Source organism: Neoarius graeffei, chromosome 21, assembly GCF_027579695.1.
Source record: "Neoarius graeffei isolate fNeoGra1 chromosome 21, fNeoGra1.pri, whole genome shotgun sequence".
Lineage (NCBI taxonomy): Eukaryota > Metazoa > Chordata > Actinopteri > Siluriformes > Ariidae > Neoarius > Neoarius graeffei.
Genome location: NC_083589.1, coordinates 41,778,013 through 41,800,679, shown reverse-complemented (window position 1 = coordinate 41,800,679; position 22,667 = coordinate 41,778,013). Strand labels below are relative to the sequence as shown.

Genomic DNA, 22,667 nt, shown 5'->3' with positions numbered 1-22,667 from the left:
CAACTTCCCAGCCACAGAATGGCCTAATATTTTGAGAGATATTACAGAAATAAACATATATCACAATGACCAAATTTCAGAGGGAACTAAATTTCACTGATTTTATGAAATCGAAAGGCTGTCTAGTTTTAACATTACCAAGAGAGAAAACCATAATTCACATGGGCATTAAAACACTGCAAAAAAGAAGGAAAACTGAAGGAAAAAACTGGGACACTTGCAAAAATTACATAAACAGTAGGAGTCCACCTTGTATTATATTGCAATCAGAAATATTTTGATTGTTCTGCTGTTGGCTGCATGGAGGTTCATTAGGCAATACTGGTATCTCAACTCCAGGGGTTTTGGTCTCAAGCTCCACTTGCTGTCTGTTTGCAATTTCATGAGCACCAAACTCTCAGAAACATACCAGAAGATGGACTGCCTACTTTAACTGTCCCTAGGGGTCAGTAAGGGTATGTGTGCACATGTAATGGGTTGTCATGTTATCCAGTGTTTATTCTTGCCTTGAACCCAGAAGGTTTAGGAGTCACTGTGATCAGGATCATGCAGATCAGAAAAAAACAGTCAAGATGAATGATAACTTCATCGCTATGTCCTAATATGCTTTTAACCACTTTTATAACTTGTGATAATGAAAGAACATTAGTAATATATAACTCATTAAATTTATTTTTGGTTTTTATAATTTTGAAATAAGTGTCTGCAAATGTTTGCACTTACCGTATTGGGTACATAGGTAGGTATGTGGTAAAATAGCAAATTAATGGAGTTAAAATGATGGTGGCAAATTTAGTGTATGTGCAAAGACATCTTCATACAAAGCTCCTGTTAAAAAGACACTTTAATCCCAAACATATTTTCCAACACTTATTAAAATGGAGTATTTAAAATAAACAATTTTAAAATGAAGTCCAGTGTATAGTGCACATTAGAGTTCTGTGTGATTCAGTGTTTGGCTGAGGTCATTCTGGTGCAGAACATCAGTAGTTACGTCCACTGCCAAGTCCTTCTGAACTTGTTTAAGGTCTTTTTGGACAGCTGCGAAGTTAGCTAAACTCTCCTTGATCTGCAAAATGTCTTCTTCCATTTTCATGACATCTTCAGCCAAGTGGCCAATCCTCAGAGTCAGATCAGCCAGCTGTGGCTCCAGCATGGCAAAGTCCCTCTTGATGGTGGAAACTTTGGGTCGGAGGTCACTTGCGAACATCACTGTCCTCACCAGCTTGGCTCGGCTGCTCTCCAGAGCCAGCATGCGCTCTGCAAGCTTCACGTCAGCAGCAGAGAGTTCTGGGATACGTTTGCGCACTTGTTCTAGGCTCTTTGCGTTTTTCTCAGTAGAGCTCCTCAGACCTGAAACACGACTAATGCTGTTCGCTAGTAGCTCGCCGATGCGTTTGGCCATAAGTTTCTCGGTTTGCGCCACCTTCTGTTCAAGCTCATTGGTCTGAGTGAGAAGAGCTTCCACATCACCCTCCAAGCCTCCCATGCGCCTCACATCCGTTCTAACAGAGGTCACTTTGGCCATCACATCACTGGAGATAGCAGTAGTGCGGCTCTCTATACGCTCCACAGCCTGTATAAGGTGAGCCAGGTTAGCGTGCAGCTGTTGTCGTTGTTCAGTGAGGCCTAAAGACCATTCCTTCAGCTGGATCACTTCCTGTTTTAAGCTGCTCAGCTGAGACAGTGGCACCTGCACTTCCTGGTTGGCCAGTTGCACCTGGACATCCTCACACTATAAGAGAGACAGTATAGACAGAGGCTGAGACACTATAACTTCTGTCAGATCTAGCAGTCATTTTGATTTTTACAGACAAAAAAACAGTCCAGAGTACAACATGTATCATGTTTTCCTTGAGATTCATTTGATGGAGTTTTATCTGATATGTAAGCGTCAATTAACGCTATGATTTCAAAAAATTGAAGGAATGCTACATTAAAAACAATACGTGCATTGTTCATAGTATACACACAGTAGTCACTTTCCTCACTTGTATAACCAACACAGTAATTACAATTCAGTAAACTTTTTCTTGTTCTTTTTTATTGAAATGGGATATCTTTCATACATCATTTGCATGCATTGTATATTACAAGATATCAACATGAATCAGAAAAAAAACCCAGGAAAGATATTAAAGTGGATAATTTGCAGAAATATGCATTTGATCAATGTTAAAATAAGTATCCGATGTCGTGTTAATTCTCTATAGCCCCTTTCACATATGAAATCTGTTAATGACTGAGGTAAAAACAACACAGGATCGATCAATTTTCATTCCCACTCAGTCTTCCATAACAGAAAAGTTACAGATGTCATGTATTCCCACATAACTCATCTCATCTCATTATCTCTAGCCGCTTTATCCTTCTACAGGGTCGCAGGCAAGCTGGAGCCTATCCCAGCTGACTACGGGCGAAAGGCGGGGTACACCCTGGACAAGTCGCCAGGTCATCACAGGGCTGACACATAGACACAGACCATTCACACTCACACCTACGGTCAATTTAGTGTCACCAGTTAACCTAACCTGCATGTCTTTGGACTGTGGGGGAAACCGGAGCACCCGGAGGAAACCCACGCGGACACGGGGAGAACATGCAAACTCCACACAGAAAGGCCCTCGCCAGCCCCGGGGCTCGAACCCAGGACCTTCTTGCTGTGAGGCGACAGCGCTAACCACTACACCACCATGCCGCCTTCCCACATAACTGTATTTTCTATTTCTATTTATACTTGAATAATTCCTAATTCCACAGGTCACTTTATACTATTGCACTTTAATATTTTTGCTGCTGCATAATTTAATATACTTTCATATTTAATTCCGTGCTGAGCCAAATTGCAAGGAAATTTTTTTGTGTACACTTGTTGCATACTGAATAGCAATAAAGGTTGTCTAACGGAATGCTATGGCGAACCAATCATGTGAGACCGGATATTTAGTCTATCGTTATGAAAAGCTCAAGCCGAGACCTCAGATAGTTAGCAATATGGCATGTGTTTGCCATGGCATTTCTGAAGATTTGTTTTCAAGCAAAACATTTCTGCTTATACAGTAGGACCACCATATCTGCTGACTTAAGCATAGAAGCATGATCCCTCGAACTACACACCCTGCTTATAGATAGCATTAACCGTGCACACCTGCTTTCACTTTGGACACTTATTGCTTGCCTTATTTAAACCCCAGCTTCTGTTAAATGGTCTTATTATATTGATGCTTATTGTGTTCCTCACTTCTACTAGTGTGTTTTCATGCCTGATGTTTTTGTTGCTTTGACTATCCTGTGCAAATAAAAGATTTCCTGACTTGCATCTGTCTTCATGTCTCATCCATCCATCATCTATACCGTTTGTCCTTCAGAGTCACAGGGGAAGCTGGAGCCATTCCTAGCTGATTTCAGGTGAGGGGCATGGTACACCCTGGGCAGGTCACCAATCTATCACAGGGCTCACACAGAGATGAACAACCATTTGCACTCTCATTCACGCTAATGGGCAATTTAGAGTAGACTTTTGACCTAATCTACATGTCTTTGGACTGTGGGAGAAACCCCACACAGGCATGAGGAGAACATGCAAACTCCATACAGAAAGGTCCCATTTGGGCGCCGTTTACATTAGACTGTATCAGCGGATCATCAGATTAACGTTTTTAAAACGATTCGCGTGCACACAGCAACGCCAATACACGATTTGCGTGCACACAGCAACGCCAATACACGGATACGCTCGGCTCCGCAGGCATCCTGCGCTCCAAATCACTCCGCCCTGAACAGCGAGTGCCCTCTGGAGGGTGCGCACTCCAGCCCTGCGCAGCTCACAGAGCGCGCAAGTGAAGCGCACGAGCAGTGATTCGGGACTAATAGCAGGAAGTGAAAGTCCGCGCCGTTTTTCAGCAGTCGCGTCACATGACCAACGTGGCATGACCAACGCCAGCGAATCAGGAAGGTGGATGTCACAGTGACGTTGTCCAATGACAATGTCAGCTAGAGCTCAGCACAGCGTATCCTCGTTCCTCAATGTTTACACAGCACCGGATCAGATACGTAATGGATTGAATACGTGGGCCCTGGCGGATTCAAGTTGTTCCGCCTGTGGAGTCGTTTCCCGGCGTTTTAATGTGAACAGACAGTGCATCCGCGACGAAAACGAGACGGATACGGTCTAATGTAAACACCACCTTGGTCTCAAGGTTTGAACCCATGCCACTGCACCACCGTGCCGCTCTCCAAGCCTTAACCATGACAAAAATATTAAGTGAAAATGTCAGAACCCCATTTGTGTGTGTGTGAGAGAGAGTGAGAGAGAGACATGACATTCACATAACTTATTACAGCATATTATTATAACTTATTTTACTATTAGTTACTGTTGTCATATTGTACATAGTTTATAAACAAAACTATCATTAGGTATGCATGTACACAAAAAATGGTTTATATATGGTTCACTCCTATCCACGGTTTCAGCTCTCAGTGTTAAACCTTTGAACGTATTTCCCACATTGTTAATGGAGCAGAATGAAAAGAAATATCAAACAAAATGACCCATTAAAAAAAAATGTGCAAAGCAAATGCTGCAGTTACATTCAAAGAGCATTATGGCAGTGACTTACAATACATTTAGCAAGATTCTGGTGTGACATACTGTACATACAGTACCAGTGAATAGTTTAGACACAAATACTAATTTATAGTTTTTTTTTTTGTGTTTTGACTATTTTCTAGATTGTAGAACAACACTTAAGACATCAAAACTATGATAACACCTGGAACATATGTTATGTGGTAAACAGTGTTAAAAAAAGTTTCATATTTTAGATTCTTCAAAGTAGCCACCATTTACCTTGACACTTTGCACACAATTGGCATTATCTTAAACAGCTTCATGAGGTAGTCACCTGGAATGGTTTTCAATTAACAGGTGTGCCTCATCAAAAGTTAATTAGTGCAATTTTTTTGCCTTTTTAATGTATTTGAGATGAAACAGTAAATAATAAAAATACAGTAAATAGCCCTATTCCACAACTGTAGTAATCCATACTATGTCAAGACCCGCTCAACTAAATAAAGAGAAACGAGAGTCCGTTATTACTTTTAGACATGACGTGTCTTAATAAAAATAAAGAAAAAATATTGAATTAGGTGTGTCCAAAGTTTTGACTGGTACTGTAAATGTAAAATTTTGACTATTATTGTAGTGTAACTGATGGTCAGTGTTTAGGGCGGCATGGTGGTGTAGTGGTTAGCACGGTCGCCTCACAGCAAGAAGGCTCCGGGTTTGAACCCAGCGGCCGGCGAGGGCCTTTCTGTGTGGAGTTTGCATGTTCTCCCTGCGCCTGCGTGGGTTTCCTCCAGGTGCTCCGGTTTCCCCCACAATCCAAAGACATGCAGTTAAGTTGACGTGGTTGAGGTGCCTTTGAGCAAGGTACCTGACTGCTCCCCGGGTGCTCTGGTGTGGCTGCCCACTGCTCTGAGTGTGTGTGTGTGTGTGTGTTCACTGCTTCAGATGGGTTAAATGCAGAGGATGAATTTCACTGTGCTTGAAGTGTGCATGTGACGAATAAAGGTTTCTTTTTCTTACCAACATGGTGAAGGTGACTGTTAAAATTATTTAAGACCGGGCACCTCTGCCCAAACAATATTTAAATGAAAAAAGGTGTGAAAGTTTTTCCAATTGAGGCATTCATTACAATATAGTTTGATTATAGTTTGATTAATGCTTACATCTGCCTACAGAACATAAATGTTAAAAGACATGAAACAGAAATCATAGTTATTTTTCCTTCTGTAAAGTGACATTTTCAAGTGAAACTGATCAGTGTTTTCACCTGATAATGGTTGAAGGTGGGGAGAGATTGAAACAATGTTTTAACCATATAGACTGGTACCAAAATCCAGAATTGTGACATCCAAAGGCATTTTTGAGACGGTCTTATTTTGTCAATTTGGGTGTGCCGAATTCAAATCTGCAATATGCCGAGCTCTATCTGATCTCTGTTGACCTCTAGAGGTCATTGAACTTTGGGCCTGTAAACGTCTCAGTTGAGCCCAGTTTCTCAGCTTTCTAAGGAATGAAATGTACTAAAATGATTAATGAAGATAGCAAATGGCCTTGTTTGTTAAATGTTTGGGTGCTGAATTCATTTTTCATTTGTAAAACGACATATGACCTCTGATAACCTCAAGGTCATTAAACTTGGCCTATGGAGCACTTGCATGCGACGTCACAGCCGATCCAGATTGTGACAGACGCCATCTTGTCGGTCAAACGCCATATTTCCGCCTTCTACTTCTACCTTTTCTTCTGGAAAACCCTACTATATACAATTCTACTACAACAGCTGCGGCTACAAGCTCTCCCTACCTGTGCACGGTTTTTATGTTTTTTTGTGTGTATTTTTGCGTGTTGTTCGTCTGTACCGGACTTCAATATCCACTACAACCGTATGGACTTACTGGACATTGGTTTCCAGCAGAAAATGACGGTTTGTAGCGATTTCCATCGCATGCACAACATTCCAGACGAGAAAAAAAAAAACCATTCCGGATGAGATAGCGAGACCAGCGGGGTCTCCGTGGATTGTTATCAGAAGCAAAGCGAAGGAGGCGGCGCCCGGAGCGGAAGCAAAAGCGAGGCTGTAGAGCCAGCCTGTTGACTAAGCTCAGAAAACAGCTACTCAAACCTCCACTGCTAAGCCTTTACCTCTCCAACGCCAGATCCATGGTAAACAAAACGGACGATTTGGAATTACAGCTGGAATTACCTTATTCTATAATTGGCTGGTCAGTGCAGTACTAGTAATACTTAAGTGACTTACCCATCCAATGGGGATTATTTTCTTGTTTACAAGATGCCACATCTGAGTCGCTTACAAATCCTGAATTTCTGTAAAGATAACTGTCCAGAGATTTATAAGCACGCAGTGCTTCACCACTGAACAGCGAGGGAAAGTTAATGAGGTAATTATACATGTCTGGGTATTCCGCTGGCAGTTCCATATCCACTGACATGGTCGTGAAAACTCCGTCCGGAAAGCCATAAGGGTCACTAATCTGTAGATCGTTTATTTTAGACATATATCTAGTTATCTGCTCATTAGAAAAATGAGCCGTGTAGTCCGTCGGTTGAAATTGATCCATTCTGTACACGAGTGCAGCAGTATTCAGCTGTGTTGTTGCCTGACAAGATGGCGTCTGTGTACTTTCCGGTCACGTGACTGCAAGATCTCTATAGGCCTATGCATTTAACGGCATTTTTAAACTGACTTTACTCCCCCAAAAAGAATATGAACAGACAAAAAACCAAATAGAAAGGAACAAATACAACATTAAATGCCAGTCCATGTACATGTGACTTACTTTTCACAATGAGAATGCCTAGGCGATCACCTTACATAACACTGCATTACATTTAGCGGTTATTGTTTATACAAAGCTACTGAAAAAGGACAGATTCAGCAGCATACAAAATGTGGGGGCATACAGGGTATACAGGTTAATCAGGGTTAGTATATATGAGAGTTATTTTCTTTGTTGTTTGTTTTTTGTAAAGGCTTTACCCCGTTTAACACAAAACAAAAAACAAAGAAAAAAAACCTCTCATATATATACTAACCCTGATTAACCCCACATTTTGTATGCTGCTGAATCTGTCCTTTTTTCAGTAGCTTTGTATAAACAATAACCGCTAAATGTAATGCAATGTTATGTAAGGTGATCGCCTAGGCATTCTCATTGTGAAAAGTAAGTCACATGTACATGGACTGGCATTTAATGTTGTATTTGTTCCTTTCTATTTGTTTTTTGTCTGTTCATATTCTTTGTGGGGGAGTAAAGTCAGTTTAAAAATGCCATTAAATGCATAGGCCTATAGGCCAAGTTTAATGACCTTGAGGTTATCAGAGGTCATATGTCGTTTTACAAATCTCATCTCATTATCTGTAGCCACTTTATCCTGTTCTACAGGGTCGCAGGCAAGCTGGAGCCTATCCCAGCTGACTACAGGCGAAAGGCGGGGTACACCCTGGACAAGTCGCCAGGTCATCACAGGGCTGACGCATAGACACAGACAACCATTCACACTCACATTCACACCTACGGTCAATTTAGAGTCACCAGTTAACCTAACCTGTATGTCTTTGAACTGTGGGGGAAACCGGAGCACCCGGAGGAAACCCACGCGGACATGGGGAGAACATGCAAACTCCACACAGAAAGGCCCTCGCCGGCCACGGGGCTCGAACCCAGGACCTTCTTGCTGTGAGGCGACAGCGCTAACCACTACACCACCGTGCCAGCCCGTTTTACAAATGAAAAATGAATTCAGCACCCAAACATTTAACAAACAAGGCCATTTGCTATCTTCATTAATCATTTTAGTACATTTCATTCCTTAGAAAGCTGAGAAACTGGGTTCAGCTGAGACGTTTACAGGCCCAAAGTTCAATGACCTCTAGAGGTCAACAGAGGTCAGATAGAGCTCAGCATATTGCAGATTTGAATTCGGCACACCAAAATTGACAAAATAAGACTGTTTGCCGACTTTGTCTCAAAAATGCCTTTAACTCCTTAAATAAGCACTTTTTTGAATTTTGGTACCAGTCTAATATATACAGTGGATATATTTAAAAAAAAAAAAAAGGTCACACCATGCAAAAATGGCAGGTTTTTGTGACTAAAAAACATGAAACCTAGATAAATCCTGTCAGCGCTTATTCCACCTTTATTGCAAAGTTGCAATTTATACAAAGAAGGTGAAAACAAATCAAACTTTTAGCAAAAAAAAAAAAAAAAGGAAAAAAGAAAGATTATACAAAAATCTGATTGCATTAGTGTGCACACCTCTAAACTAATTACTTAGCTGAAGCACCTTTTAATTTTATTACAGCACTCAGTCTTTTTGGGTAGGAGTCTAGTCTGGCACATTTGGACTTGGCAATTTTTGCCCACTCCTCCTTGCAAAAATTTACTAGATCTGTCAAATTGCAAGGACATCTCCTGTACACAGATCTCTTGATGTCACCCCACAGATTGTGAATTGGATTACGGTCTGGGCTCTGGCTGGGTCATTCCAGAACACTGATCTTCGTTTGGTGAAGCCACTGCTTTGTTGATTTAGATGTATGCTTTGGGTCATGGTGATGCTGAAAGGTGAAATTCCTCTTCATCTTCCTAGCAGATGCTTGAAGGTTTTGTGCCAAAACAGACTGATATTTTGAGCTACTCATGATTCCAGCCATCTTGACTAAAGCCCCAATTCCAGTTGAAGAAAAGCAGCCACAAAATATGATGATGCCTCAATCATGCTTCACTGTGGATATGGTGTTCTTTTGATGATGTGCTGTGTTCTTTTTGCACCAAATCTACCTTTTGGAATTACAGCCAAATAGTTCAACCTTGGTCTCATTAGACCATAATTTTTCCACTTGGTTGTGGGAAACTGCGGATAACTTTTTGCAAAGTTTAGCCAGGCTTGAATGTTTTCCTTTGTGAGTAAAAGCTTGTGTCTTGCTACCCTACCCCACAATCCAGATGTATGAACAGTTACGTGTAGGGAACCACCAGTACTTTCCAGGAAATCCTGCAGCTCCTTTAATATTGCTGTAGGCCTCCTTGACCAGTTTTCTCCTTATCTTCATCAATCTTGGAGGGATGCCCTGATCTTGGTAGAGTCACTGATGAGCCATATTTTCTCCACTTGTTGACTGTCTTCACGGCGCTCCATTGGATGTTTAATGCTTTGCATACTTTTTTAAAACACCCCTAATCTGATTGATACCTTTTAACGAGGAGATCCCATTCATGTTTTGAAAGCTCTTTGTGGACCATGGACTTTGGAGTATGATGCAACCAGGAGGATATTATGCCGCTTTTCCACTACAAACGCGGCTGAGCCGTGCCGTGCCGAGTCGAGCTGAGCGGGGCTGTTGGAGTTGCATTTCGACTACAACCGCGCTGAACCGTGCTGGCTGGAAGTGGGTAGACACATTGGGTGGAGTTAGCGAAAGTGGGTGGACGTCACGTGATGTCGTTAAGCAGCGCAAACAGTGACATCAGTGACAGTGGCGGAACAAGTCAGAGCCGGGCCGGGGGCGGGGCAAATGACCGGGCACTTTATTAAAGCTTATCATAACATCGTTTTAGGCTACAAAATGTCCGCAACTGCGGTGTTTACCAATTTCAACACTACCGGGTGCAACTATGTTATTTAGTACATCAAGTCCTTCAAACGAATATGTAACTCAAACAAAAAACATTAGGATACTGTACATGGCTCATAATAAAACATCAATAGCCTATACTGCGCACATTATTTGAAGGGCATACGAATGAGCGCTCAGAGGTTGCAACGGTGACAGGAAGAGTCAGAAATAAAAGGAGGGCGGTGCAAACCTCACTGAATGCACTGTGTTTACCAATTTCAACACTACGGGGTGCAACTATGTTATTTTGTACATGTTATGTTATTTTATGTTATATGTTATTTTGTCCTTCAAACGAACATGTAACTCAGAAACAAAAAAACATTAGGTGACATACTGTACATGGCTCATAATAAAACATCGATAGCCTACTGCGCGCATTATTTGAAGGGCATACGACGAGCCTTGCGCTCCGCGAACTCGTCCCCGATGCTCTGTATGTCACTGATTCAGTGATCTTTTAAGCGGTAGTCTCACGACCCGGATAGTAAACAATAAACATGGACATGGAGTCGTTAGTGTTGCTGGTCTTGGTGCTGTGGCTTGTTGTCACCGACAACGCCAACAGATACTGGCAAGAGCGTATAGATGAGGCGAGGCGCATAAGGCTTCAGAAATTCTCGTAATTCGTAATTATTCTTCTTCCGGGTTTGCGGTGTTTACAGATCCCAGCGTGCTCGCGGGGCGTGTGTGGGCATGTGAGGACACTCCTCCTCACCAATCAGTGCACAGGGGAGTGTCTGCTCACGCCCCCAACCTCAGTCAGCACGGTTTGGCTCGCTTCAGCCCCACTCCAAAACGGTGCGAGTTTTAGGGGCTAAGCAGGGCTGAAACGAGCTGAGTCGTGCCGGTTTTTGGTAGTCGAAACGCGAGCCGTGTCGGGCTGAAGTGAGCTGAAGCGAGCTGAAGTGAGCTGAAAAAGGGTAGTGGAAAAGGGCCATTAGAATAATGCTACAAGAACAGCCAAACTTGACCTGAGGTCAATCAGAGCCATTTTAATTGATATCAAGTGTATACTAACTACAATTTAAGATGAGACTGAAATGTGATTGGTTGATTCTAAACACAGGCACATCTTTGATTATTAAAAGATGTGCACAATTATGCAGCCAGGTTTTCAAAGACATGCAGTTAACATAAGACGGCCTTGGGCTGAAGTGCCCAAGAGTGGCGGCATTTACGTATGCAGCGGCTTTGCTCTCCTGTGATGAACTAAATTTCATTGTACATTTGTGCAGTGACAATAAAGGCATTCTATTTTTGTATGATTTTAATTTTCAGGATTTATTTTTTTTCACCCTAAACAGTTTGACTTGTTTTCACCTTCTTTGTATAGATTGCAGTTTTGCAATAAAGGTGGAATAAGTTCTGAGAGGCTTTATCTTGGTTTCATTTTTTTTTTTTTTAAATCTCAAAACCCTGCCAGTTTAGCAGGGATGTATAGACTTATATCCACTATTAATTATGTTTAGTTGTGGACATTTGATGGAAAATTCCATTTAAAAAAAAAAGTTTATTTCCATAAGTGACTGATACAATGGGGAGGTACATTAACAAACATGCACACACAAAAAAGTCAATTTTAATTTCAGGCTGTCTTTAAACAAAATATCAGTGCAGTTCACTGAATTCAGTCAATGGGATCTTCTCAGCTTCTACAGTCTTGCTGTTACCTGCTGTTGATTTTGGGAAACTTTTCCACACCAAACCTTTTAGATCATTTAATTGCTTGAAATCAATGTCTCGTCTTTCCCCTAATCATGTTCAGACTCCTCTCTTTCAGAATCCAGCTCTTCTCTACGCACATGCTTAAGCTCCTTCATGGCATCCAGGACAACTGTGAGCTCATTCCTCACTTTCATCACGCTGTTGTTCACCTGCAAATCATCAAGGGTCTGCTGGAGCTGCAGAATCTCAGTCAGTGCCTTGAGCATGCTGTCCTCAGTGCCCACCACTTGCAGCGCGAGTTCCTCAAGCCTCCTCTCGGCTCCACTTAAGTCAGCTCCTAACCTCAGGATGGACCTGACTGCATCCTCTATGGCAGGAAGCTGTGCTTCACATTCTTTAGCCTGTGGCTCCGCCTCCACCAGTTTCTCCTCAAGCTCCATGTCTCTTTTGGAGAGCAACACAAGCTGCTCCTGAAGCCTGGTCACCTGCTTGGTGTTCCAATCCAACTGATTTTGGACATTCTTGGCATCTTCCTCCTCTGTGCGCTCCAACACGCCACCATTTATCTTTGTACTGTCTTCTAGCTCCTCCAGACGCTTGGCCAGAGCACGCAGGCGCGCCTCAGCTTTGTTAACATGTTCTGTTACACGACCATGAACTAAGCGGGACTCCGACCTCAGCGTCGTCAGATCCTCAGTCACGGTGGCCAGTCCGTCCTGCCACGCCTCAGTCACGTTCAAGAAGCGCTCATTCACGCTTTGAAGGCGATGTGATGATGCATGTTGCTTCTCTTGCATTGCTGTAACAATCCCATTGAGGGAACTAACTTCCTCTTGCAGCTCAGTTAGTGTGGTGAAAGAGGAGAATGCCCCTTTCAGCTGGTCTTCAGAGGCCTTCAGCTGTACCCACAACACAAGACAGGGTGTTTTGGGTGTGGTTCTGCTGTGTGTCACAGTCACACTGTACATGCCAAACCACCATCTCTAAACCCAACTCATTATTTATTGAATAAACAATGAGTTAGGTTTCATACTATTCATACTAATTTCACCCCATTCATACTAATCTGACACAGACAGGAAACAAACACTGCAGGGGTAATACTACAGTACATCTTTTTAATGACTGAATAGCAACTTCTAATTTTATAAATTTTTACAATAGTCTTGCTCCCTGGCAAAAAATATGTCCAATGTGGCTCCAATGAGATGCATCAGTACTGTAGCTTTGATTAAACTACCCATTAAAATCTCCTGTAGTGTAAATAATTATAGTAGAAATAGTCTTGCAATACATTATACATAATGCACTAGATAAACATTTAAGATTTTACATCATACACAAGATAAATGTGCAAGATTATATCCTGGAGTAAGAATACTGTACTCAAAAACAGATACCCACCTTTCTGGAAGCTACACTAAGTTTCTCCTCCAGTGCTAGCAGATCAGCTGCCTTTTCATACAAATGCTTGTATTTTTCCTCAACTTCATTAAACCTTGCATTCTGTTGAAGAATGGCCCTGAGAAGGGGGGGTGGGGGTGGGTGGGAAACAAAACATCAATGTCGCATCATATATTGGGATTACAATAATTTTTTTTCCAATAGGTTATATTTTTCTTGATGTACGGTAACAGCTAAAGGTAGACTGCCTTTCAGATTTTTCAAGTGTAGGTCATAAAAATAAATTTTCCCTGACACACTATTTTTGTTTAGTGGAACGAAAGCTACTGAATTCAAATCACAGACTTCCAATTTTATTAGGGCTTTTTAAATAGAATGAATGAATGAATTTAGGACCACATGGCCCTAAATTCTCCGCTATTTTTTCCTGCTTCACCATGACCCAATTCAAGATACTTCATCATGCATCACATGGTGGACTTTCCCCATTCGCACAAGGCATTGTGGGATACAAATTTGAAACGGGAGAGGAAAACGGAGGACGAGTGTGCAAATGAAACGTGAAAGACCAACTACAGTAACGGAAAGCAAGATAATGTCATACTGCAAAGGAAACGAGACACAGGACCAAACTAATAAATATCAGCAGTCAGCGAGCATCTCCGTGTGATCAGCTGTTTGTTTAGTGATAGAATGATGTAACTGTCAGTGCATGGTCAAGGTAAACCTGTAGCTGGCAGTAATGCAACATTGTGGATGCCAGCTGCCATAAAACCCAAAAGAATGTGGTAAACCTGTGCATGCGCACAAGGACTTCTTCTGTCTGCTTGATTTCATGCACATTATTTGCTAGGGAATCCCCTCAAATTAAATAACTTCCCAGCCACAGAATGGCCTGGGTATTTTTTTTGTTTTGTTTTTTTGAGAGAATACAGAAAAGAACATGCATCACAATAACCAAATTTCAGAGGGAACTAAATTTCACTGATTTTATGAAATCGAAAGGCCTAGCTTTAAAGTTTAACCTGGTTTATTCAAAGCAAAATTTTTCTTCAATTCGTTTGGATCACGTGGCTGGCACATTGGCACAGGGGTAGTGCCTGCATCTCACAGCTCCAGTGTCCCCAATTTGATCCTGAGCTCAGGTGTGTGTGGAGTTTTCGTGCATGTTCTTCCAGTGTCTACATGGGTTTTCGCCGAGTTCTCTGGTTTCTTCCCACGTCCCAACAACATGCCAGTAGGTGGACTGGTGACTCTAAATTGCCTCCTAGGTGTGAATACATGCATGTGTGGTTCCCTGCAATGAACTTGTCCAAGTAGGATGTAGCTCAGGGCCCTGAAAATTAAGTTTTAAAAAACCCTGAATAATAACAAATGGATGGACTATGTGAATGCCATGACATAGGTAGCAAACAGACTTGGCACTTAGTGTATGAGTGTTGGTCTTCCCTATGCAATATTGCACCAACATAGTGAGCACATTTCAGAACAACCCATCCAACAATGGCCAAGTGTTAGCAAAGTCACACTTTTCATAACATCACTGCCAATGTGGGGTTAAAGTTGGCTGAAAATCTATCAACCCTGTTGGCCCAACATCCATCCATCTATTGCCCTGAACCCCAAATGGCAGCCTGCATATCATATATAAAATTCAAAATTTTTCAAGTTTGAAGCCAAATACTAAATAGTTCAAGATGTTGTAGGGTCCCAAATCCGGTAGCTGGTTTGCCATACACTGAGTGGAATAAATACATTTGTGGGTAAATTAAGAACAAGCCTTTATTTTGTCACATTTAACCTGCGCGTGCGCACAGGGCAGTAGGCTGAATAAATAAATACGTTTGTGGGTAAATTATATGGATCTGTGATGCCTGCTGGAAGAGGAGAGCAGGGAGGATTGAGAATCGAATGGCTGTCGTTTGTTAACACCCGATACTAAAACTTGTAGCATCCTAGTAACCTTCTCAAAGACACATACAAAAAGCCCAGAAACTCCTATTTACCCAGGCAAAAACAACACAGGATTTATCTTGTAGTGTCCTGATCCCCAGATCTTTAACCCAGCCACATATACAGTGTTGCTTGAAAAAGTTTGTGAACCCTTTAGAATTTATGTTTCTGCATAAAATTGACCTAAAACATCAGATTTTCACACAAGTCCTAAAAGCAGATAAAGAGAACCCAGTTAAACAAATGAGACAAAAATATTATACTTGGTCATTTATTTATTGAGGAAAATGATCCAATATTACATATCTGTAAGTGGCAAAAACATGTGAACCCTTGCTTTCAGTATCTGGTGTGACCCCCTTGTGCAGCAATAACTGCAACTAAACATTTCCATTAACTGTTGATCAGTCCTGTACACCGGGTTGGAGGAATTTTAGCCCATTCCTCCATACAGAACAGCTTCAACTCTGGGATCTTGGTGGGTTTCCTCACATGAACTGCTCGCTTCAGGCCCTTCCACAACATTTCGATTGGATTAAGGTCAGGACTTTGACTTGGCCATTCCAAAACATTAACCTTATTCTTCTTTAACCATTCTTTGGTAGAATGACTTGTGCGCTTAGGGTCGTTGTTTTGCTGCATGACCCACCTTCTCTTGAAATTCAGTTTATGGACAGATGTCCTGACATTTTCCTTTTGAATTCGCTGGTATAATTCAGAATTCATTGTTCCATTAATGATGCCAAGCCGTCCTAGCCCAGATGTAGCAAAACAAGCCCAAACCATGATGCTACCACCACCATGTTTCACAGATGGGATAAGGTTCTTATGCTAGAATGCAGTCTTTTCCTTTCCCCAAACATGACGCTTCTCGTTTAAACAAAAAAGTTCTATTTTGGGCTCATCCGACCACGAAGCATTTTTCCAATAGCCTTCTGGCTTGTCCATGTGATCTTTAGGAAACTGCAGACAAGCAGCAATTTTCTTTTTGGAGAGCAGTGGCTTTCTCCTTGCAACCCTGCCATGCACACCACTGTTGTTCAGTGTTCTCCTGATGGTGGACTCATGAACATTAGCCAATGTGAGAGATGCCTTCAGTTGCTTAGAAATTACCCTGGGGTCCTTTGTGACCTCACCAACTATTACACGCCTTGCTCTTGAAGTGATCTTTGTTGGTCGACCACTCCTGGGGAGGGTAACAATGGTCTTGAATTTCCTCCATTTGTACACAATCTCTCCGACTGTGGATTGGTGAAGTACAAACTCTTTAGAAATGGTTTTGTAACCTTTTCCAGCCTGATGAGCATCAACAACGCTTTTTCTGAGGTCCTCAGAAATCTCTTTTCTTCGTGCCATGATACACTTCCACAAACATGTTGTGAAGATCAGACTTTGATAGATCCCTGTTCTTTAAATAAAACAGGGTGCCCACTCACACCTGATTGTTATCCTATTGATTGAAAACACCTGACTAATTTCACCTTCAAATTAACTGCTAATCCTAGGAGGTTCACATACTTTTGCCACTCACAGATATGTAATATTGGATCATTTTTACTCAATAAATAAATGACCAAGTATAATACTTTGTCTCATTTGTTTAACTGGGTTCTCTTTATCTACTTTTAGGACTTGTGTGAAAATCTGATGTTTCAGGCCATATTTATGCAGAAATATAGAAAATTCTAAAGAGTTCACAAACTTTCAAGTACCACTGTAAAAAGTTGTACGCCTCCATGCTCTTCCAGGTTTTCATTTGTTTGTCTGTGTAGAACGATGTCCGCAACACCAGGTAGTTTGAGATATCAGGGAACTCAACAGGCGGATAATTTCCCAACTCATAATGAATGAATAACTTTATTTAAACACGTTTAGTTGATCAACAGAGCGGGTGGGGGATACAGACACATAATTACAAATACAAAAGACTAAAATATACACAATCACAAAAAAAAAACCACTTAAATCTGTTGATTACCTGTTAATTATCTTCACATTAAGTTAATTAATAGCAAGGATAACTATTGTCTTTGTATTTAGTTATGGCTACAATAGGATCAAGATTTATTCTACTAATGTCACATTTCTTTGTTAATGTGTAAAGATCTATCCCACTGAGCGGGTTCTATATCCACTTTTTTTTTTTGAGTGTACTTCTTGGTTTTAATAACTTGCTTGTTTTCTGTATACAGACAGGGCAGCAAGTTCTTGTGTTAACTGATCAGACTCCACTTCTGGATCATTAATCCCTTTTGACTGAGAATGCCCTGCATGCATGATTTCATGTTGGCTTCTGGCACATCCATAGTTTTAAATACAATACCTACAATTAAAGACAGTTTGTTTTTATTGCATTTATTTAATTCCTGGACTCCCATCTGTAACAGGGAGTGATGTTGCATCCCGTTAATACACGTTACATACATATTTACCAGCTAGGAGGTCCGTATCGTGAAATGCCACGACCGAGGTCTTGAAAATACTGACCGAGGCCTCTGGGCCGAGGTCAGCATTTTCAAGGCCGAGGTTACGGTATTTCATGATACAGACCGACCTTAAGCTGGTAAATAATATATTATTTTTTTCTTTACCAAATTCTAACAGAAAATGAGAGCGCCCGAAAGGGAAACCATATTTAGAACAAACCTGCTACAAGCTCGTTTTTGGCTTTCTACTGAAATGTTTTCTTTTATTTCGTCATCAGGGTAGTAAAACGCTCTTTGGCTGTGAACACTGTCGTTATCGCCGTCCATGCTGTAAAATTAATGCTATTCTCCTGAGAAATGCAAAAATAAATGTTGACAAATATTGCTATTATGTTTTTTGTTGTTGTGAATGATGCCCCTTTTCCACCAAAGCAGTTCCAGGGCTGGTTCGGGGTCAGTGCTTAGTTTGGAACTGGGTTTTCTGTTTCCACTGACAAAGAACTGGCTCTGGGGCCAGAAAAACCGGTTCCAGGCTAGCACCAGCTCTTTGCTAGGCCAGAGGAAAGAACCGCTTACGTCAGCCGGGGGGGACCAACAACAATCGCAAGACCGCGAAAGGTCACCATTTTTAAGCGCCGAGAAGAAGCAGCTGTACAAACGCAAAGTCATCCATTATTCTTGTTGTTGTTGCTTCTTCTTCGTGTTGTTGTTGCTGCTTCGATATTCATGCCAAGGTTTATGCAAACGCAGCGACGTAACTGACGTGGCTTCCCTTAGCACCACGAGCTATGGAAAAGCAAACTGGTTCTCAGCTGGCTCGAAAGTTGAACGAGTTGTGAACCAGCACCGGCCCTGAACCAGCCCTGGAACTGATTTGGTGGAAAAAGGGTATGAGTGAGTCGCCAGAGGTCCGCACCATAGGATACGGACCCGCTCGCCACCCAATCAGAGTACAGGATTTGATGGAAACCGGACCACGAAAAAAATAAAATGTACTTTTTTTTTCCCCGCGGTCCAAATCCTGCATTCTGATTGGCTGGCGAGCAGGTCCGTATCCTACTGTACGGACCTCTGGCGACTCGCTCGTTCACAACAAACATAGTAGCAATTTGTGTCAACATTTCTCCTTTTTTTTTTAAAACAAGATTTATTTATAAGATTATCAAAAATCTTATACATTTTTGCCAGCATTTCTCAGGAGAATAGCATTAATTTTACGGCATGGATAGCGATAACGACAGTGTTCACAGCGAAAGTGAGTTTTACTACCCTGAGAAAGAAGAAATAAAACAAAACATTTCAGGAGAAAGCTAAAAACCTGTAACTTGCTAACGCCAAGCAAAAACATGGCTGAATCCTGAATGACTCCTATTTGCATAAATATAGGACTACATAGGCGGCAAAATGTAGTTTTTTTTTCCTGCCATGGAAGTGCACTTGTATACTGAGGAGGAAGCAATTTGCATTACAGCCGTGAATGAGGATTCAAAATAGCATTAATTTTACATCATGGCTAGCGATAACGACAGTGTTCACAGCGAAAGCGAGTTTTACTACCCTGAGGAAGACAAAATAAAATAAACTTCAGGAGAAAAGCTAAAAAACTAACTTGCTAACAGTTTGATCTCATTAGTTTGTGAGGCCCATTTTGGACCATGTTAACATAATACATAATATTACGTTAGGTAAAAACTTTAAAGAAGAGATTGTACTGGTTTAAAGTTTCACCAAATGGCTTTATTTATGCAATATAAAAGGTCATAATACTGTTTAACTTTGGTCGAGCAAAAACATGGCTGAATCCTGAATGACTCAATTTTGTATAAATAGGGGACTACATAGGCGGCAAAAAGTTTTTTTTTTCCTGCCATGGAAGTGCACTTGTATACCGAGGAGGAAGCAATTTGCATTACAGCCGTGAATGAGGATTCAAAATGGCGGCTCGGCTTGGTTTTCCCTTTCGGGCGCTCTCGTTTTGTTAGAATTTGGTAAAGAAAAAATAAATATTATTTACCACCTTAAGGTCGGGCCGTATGGTGAAATACCGTGACCTCGGCCTTGAATACTGACTTCGGCCTAGAGGGCCTCGCTCAGTACTTTCAAGACCTCGGTCACGGTCTTTCACGATACGGACCTCCCAGCTGGTAAATAACATTTATTTTCTAGGAGTGTGGGCAAGTTAGAGGAGCCAGTTGATCTAATCCGCACGTCTTTGGACTGTGGAACATCACTTAGTGATTAGGATGCATTTCGATACGGTATCTTTATCACGATATAGTCGAGCTGTGTAACTGGAGACTTACCAGGCGAGCAGAAAGCAAGCACTCAGAGACAGCAAACTCACTACAGTACTGACATCTACTGAAGAGTACGGACCAGTTTTTCCAGGCGCATCTCCAGCTTCCTTAACTTCATCTTTTCCACACGGTTTGGATATGTCTGTTGTTTCGACGTGATGAGCAGCAGCTGCTTTTCCTTTCCTCTGCTTCACTCCGTCGCTCGGCATTTTGCTTGTCTTTTCTTTACGTCCTTACAAAAATATTTGAAGTTCACTACTCTTAAAAAGTTTATTAAAGATCCAAAGGGTGAAGGAGGGTTAAATGTGTATTAGTTTTCATAGTCACACATTCAGTCCTCAGAAAGTTTAGAGAGGGAACAGCGACACCATGCAGCCACGTAGCAGCCTTTTCCGGCTGCTCGCGAGTGATGTGTCGTTCGTTTTGAACCGATCCTTTGTATGACTCAGAGGGAACGAGTCGTCTCAGTGAGTGATTCGTTCGTTTTCCCTGGACCGCGCATGCGCATCACTCAGGCTCAGCTTTGTTCCCGAACGGGTCTTCCGGATGCGAGTCTCGCGTTGACTTGTCACGTGACCCCTGCATATTTTCAGTGTAGGGAGGCGTGATCCGTTAACGAATCACAACTCCAGGTCTTTCGGGTCTGGCTGAACAGCGTGTTTTTTTTTTTTTTTAATTTTTTTTATTTAACTTTACTTGTCTTCGATTTACGAACATTTTAAATATATATTTAACTTTTTCATCCAAATTTATATCAGCCCTTCAGAGATATATATATATATATATATATATTGTTCATAGTGCATACATTATTACATCCTGGTTATAAAGAAATACATCCTAATTTTACATCATATAATTTTTGTTATGCTTTGCCAAATATAATTCCGTTTAAATATAAATAAAATATACATTTAAACATATTAAATATAGGAGCAAAGTGTAGACTTATAGCTGATTCAGGAGAGAGGCGAGGCGAACATCATCTACGGTACATAATCATTAAAAGATTCAGAGAATCTGGAGAAATCTCTGTATGCAAAAGAGAAGGTTGAAAACTGACATTGGATACCTGTGCTCTTCAGGCCCTCAAGAGACACTGCATTAAAAACAGACACATGTCTGTAGTGGAAATCACTGTATGGGCTCAGGAACACTTCAGAAAACCATCGTCTCTGAAAACAGTTAATTTCTGCATCCACAAATGCAAGTTAAAACCATATATAAACAATATCCAGAAACACCACCACCTTCTGTCAGCCTGAGCTCTTTTACGATGGACTGAGGCAAAGTGGAAAATTGTCCCAAGGTATGACCAATCAAAAGTAGAAATTCTTTTTAGAAATCATGGACACCATGTCCTCCAGGCTAAAGAGGAGAGGGACCATCCGGCTTGTTATCAGTGCACAGTTCAAAACCCAGCATCGGTGATCGTATGAGGGTGCATTAGTGCACATGACATGGGTAGCTTGTACCGTACATCTGGGAAGGCATCATTAATGCTGAATGATATATACATGTTTCAGAGCAATATGCTGTCATCCAGACAAAATCTTTTTCAGGGAAGGTCTTCCTTCTCTCAGCAAGACAATGCCAAACCACTTTCAGCACATATTAAAACTGCATGGCTCTGTAGTAAGAGTCTGGGTGCTAAACTGACCTGCCTGCAGTCCAGACTTGTCTCCCATTTAAAACATTTGGTGCATTAAGAAATGCAAAATGCAACAAAGGAGACCCCAGACTGTTGAGCAACTGAAATTGTATATCAGGCAAGAATGGGACAACATTTCTCTTTCAAAACTACAGCAATTGGTCTCCTCAGTTCCCAAACATTTACAGAGCGTTGTTAAAAGTAGAGGTGATGCAACACCGTAGTAAACATGCCCCTGTCCCAATTTTTTTGAACCGTATTGCTGACATCAAATTCAAAATGAGCATATATTTTTCAAAAAACAATAACATTTCGCAGTTTTAACATTTGATATGCTGTCTTTGTACAATTTTCAATGAAATATAGGGTTTCCACAATGGCAAATTATCACATTCTGTTTCTATTTACAGTTTACACAGCGTCTCAACTTTTTTGGAATTGGGATTGTATTTTAATGGCAATCAGATACTAATTGTTTTCACTTTTGATTATTACATACAACAAATACATATCGTACATTGTTTCCCTACCATTTTCAGAATAATTACCTCTGAGTTTTGCTGGGAGCCATCTATGTAAAACATGAGCAGACCTTGAGTTTTCCATGAAAAAAAGCCATATATTTTATTTCCCAAATAGGTTGCCATATCAGCAGTGAAGGAACATTTATAGAGGCTTTGCACTGTCACATGTCCCCATAGCAACGGTAACTACACTGCCATGACAGGGGACACACTTGTAGTGTTTCATTCAGCCGAGTTAGTTGTGATTGATCAGTATGGGAAGGTTTTGCTTCATTTTTGGGTGTGCAAATCGTTCTGAATGAAGACATCAGATTTTTTAATTTACCAAAAGTAATTCATCATCGGGGGTAAAAACTAGAGAAATTTTTAAACGTAGAAGGGAAAATGGGGAAAAAACATTCAGCGGGACTTGGTATCAAACAGAGAGGTCAAAAACCCTGTGGTCTGCTCACTTCGTTTCCACGAAGGTAAGAATTAAAATAATAATAATAATTTCACAACTGCAGCAAGGTGCTCATTAGTGAAGTGAACAT

The 22,667-nt window shown here is 41.2% G+C and overlaps 1 protein-coding gene across 2 annotated transcripts; it reads right to left on the bottom strand.

Annotated features, from left to right (window-relative positions):
• Positions 1 to 826: 826 nt before the first annotated feature.
• Positions 827 to 20,387, bottom strand: ikbip (IKBKB interacting protein). Of its 2 annotated transcripts, none has more exons than XM_060903637.1 (3): positions 19,966 to 20,387; positions 13,284 to 13,401; positions 827 to 1,735 (listed from the first exon to the last, which is right to left on the bottom strand). In XM_060903637.1, the coding sequence occupies exons 1-3, from the start codon at positions 20,166 to 20,168 to the stop codon at positions 932 to 934; spliced, it is 1,125 nt and encodes a 374-aa protein (XP_060759620.1). In that variant the 5' UTR covers positions 20,169 to 20,387; the 3' UTR covers positions 827 to 931. The 2 variants fall into 2 exon arrangements, with proteins under 2 accessions (XP_060759620.1, XP_060759619.1); XM_060903636.1 differs by lacking the exon at positions 827 to 1,735 and adding an exon at positions 11,729 to 12,778.
• Positions 20,388 to 22,667: the final 2,280 nt, after the last annotated feature.

Bases quoted from the DNA above. Each gene is read 5' to 3' on its own strand.
- ikbip (XM_060903636.1), bottom strand. From the start codon at position 20,168: ATGCCGAGCGACGGAGTGAAGCAGAGGAAAGGAAAAGCAGCTGCTGCT. The intron at 13,402-19,965 runs GTAAGTCTCCAG...CCCCCTTCTCAG, and splicing joins GCTTGCTTTCTGCTCGCCTG to GGCCATTCTTCAACAGAATG. The intron at 12,779-13,283 runs GTGGGTATCTGT...TTGTGGGTACAG, and splicing joins TTAGTGTAGCTTCCAGAAAG to CTGAAGGCCTCTGAAGACCA.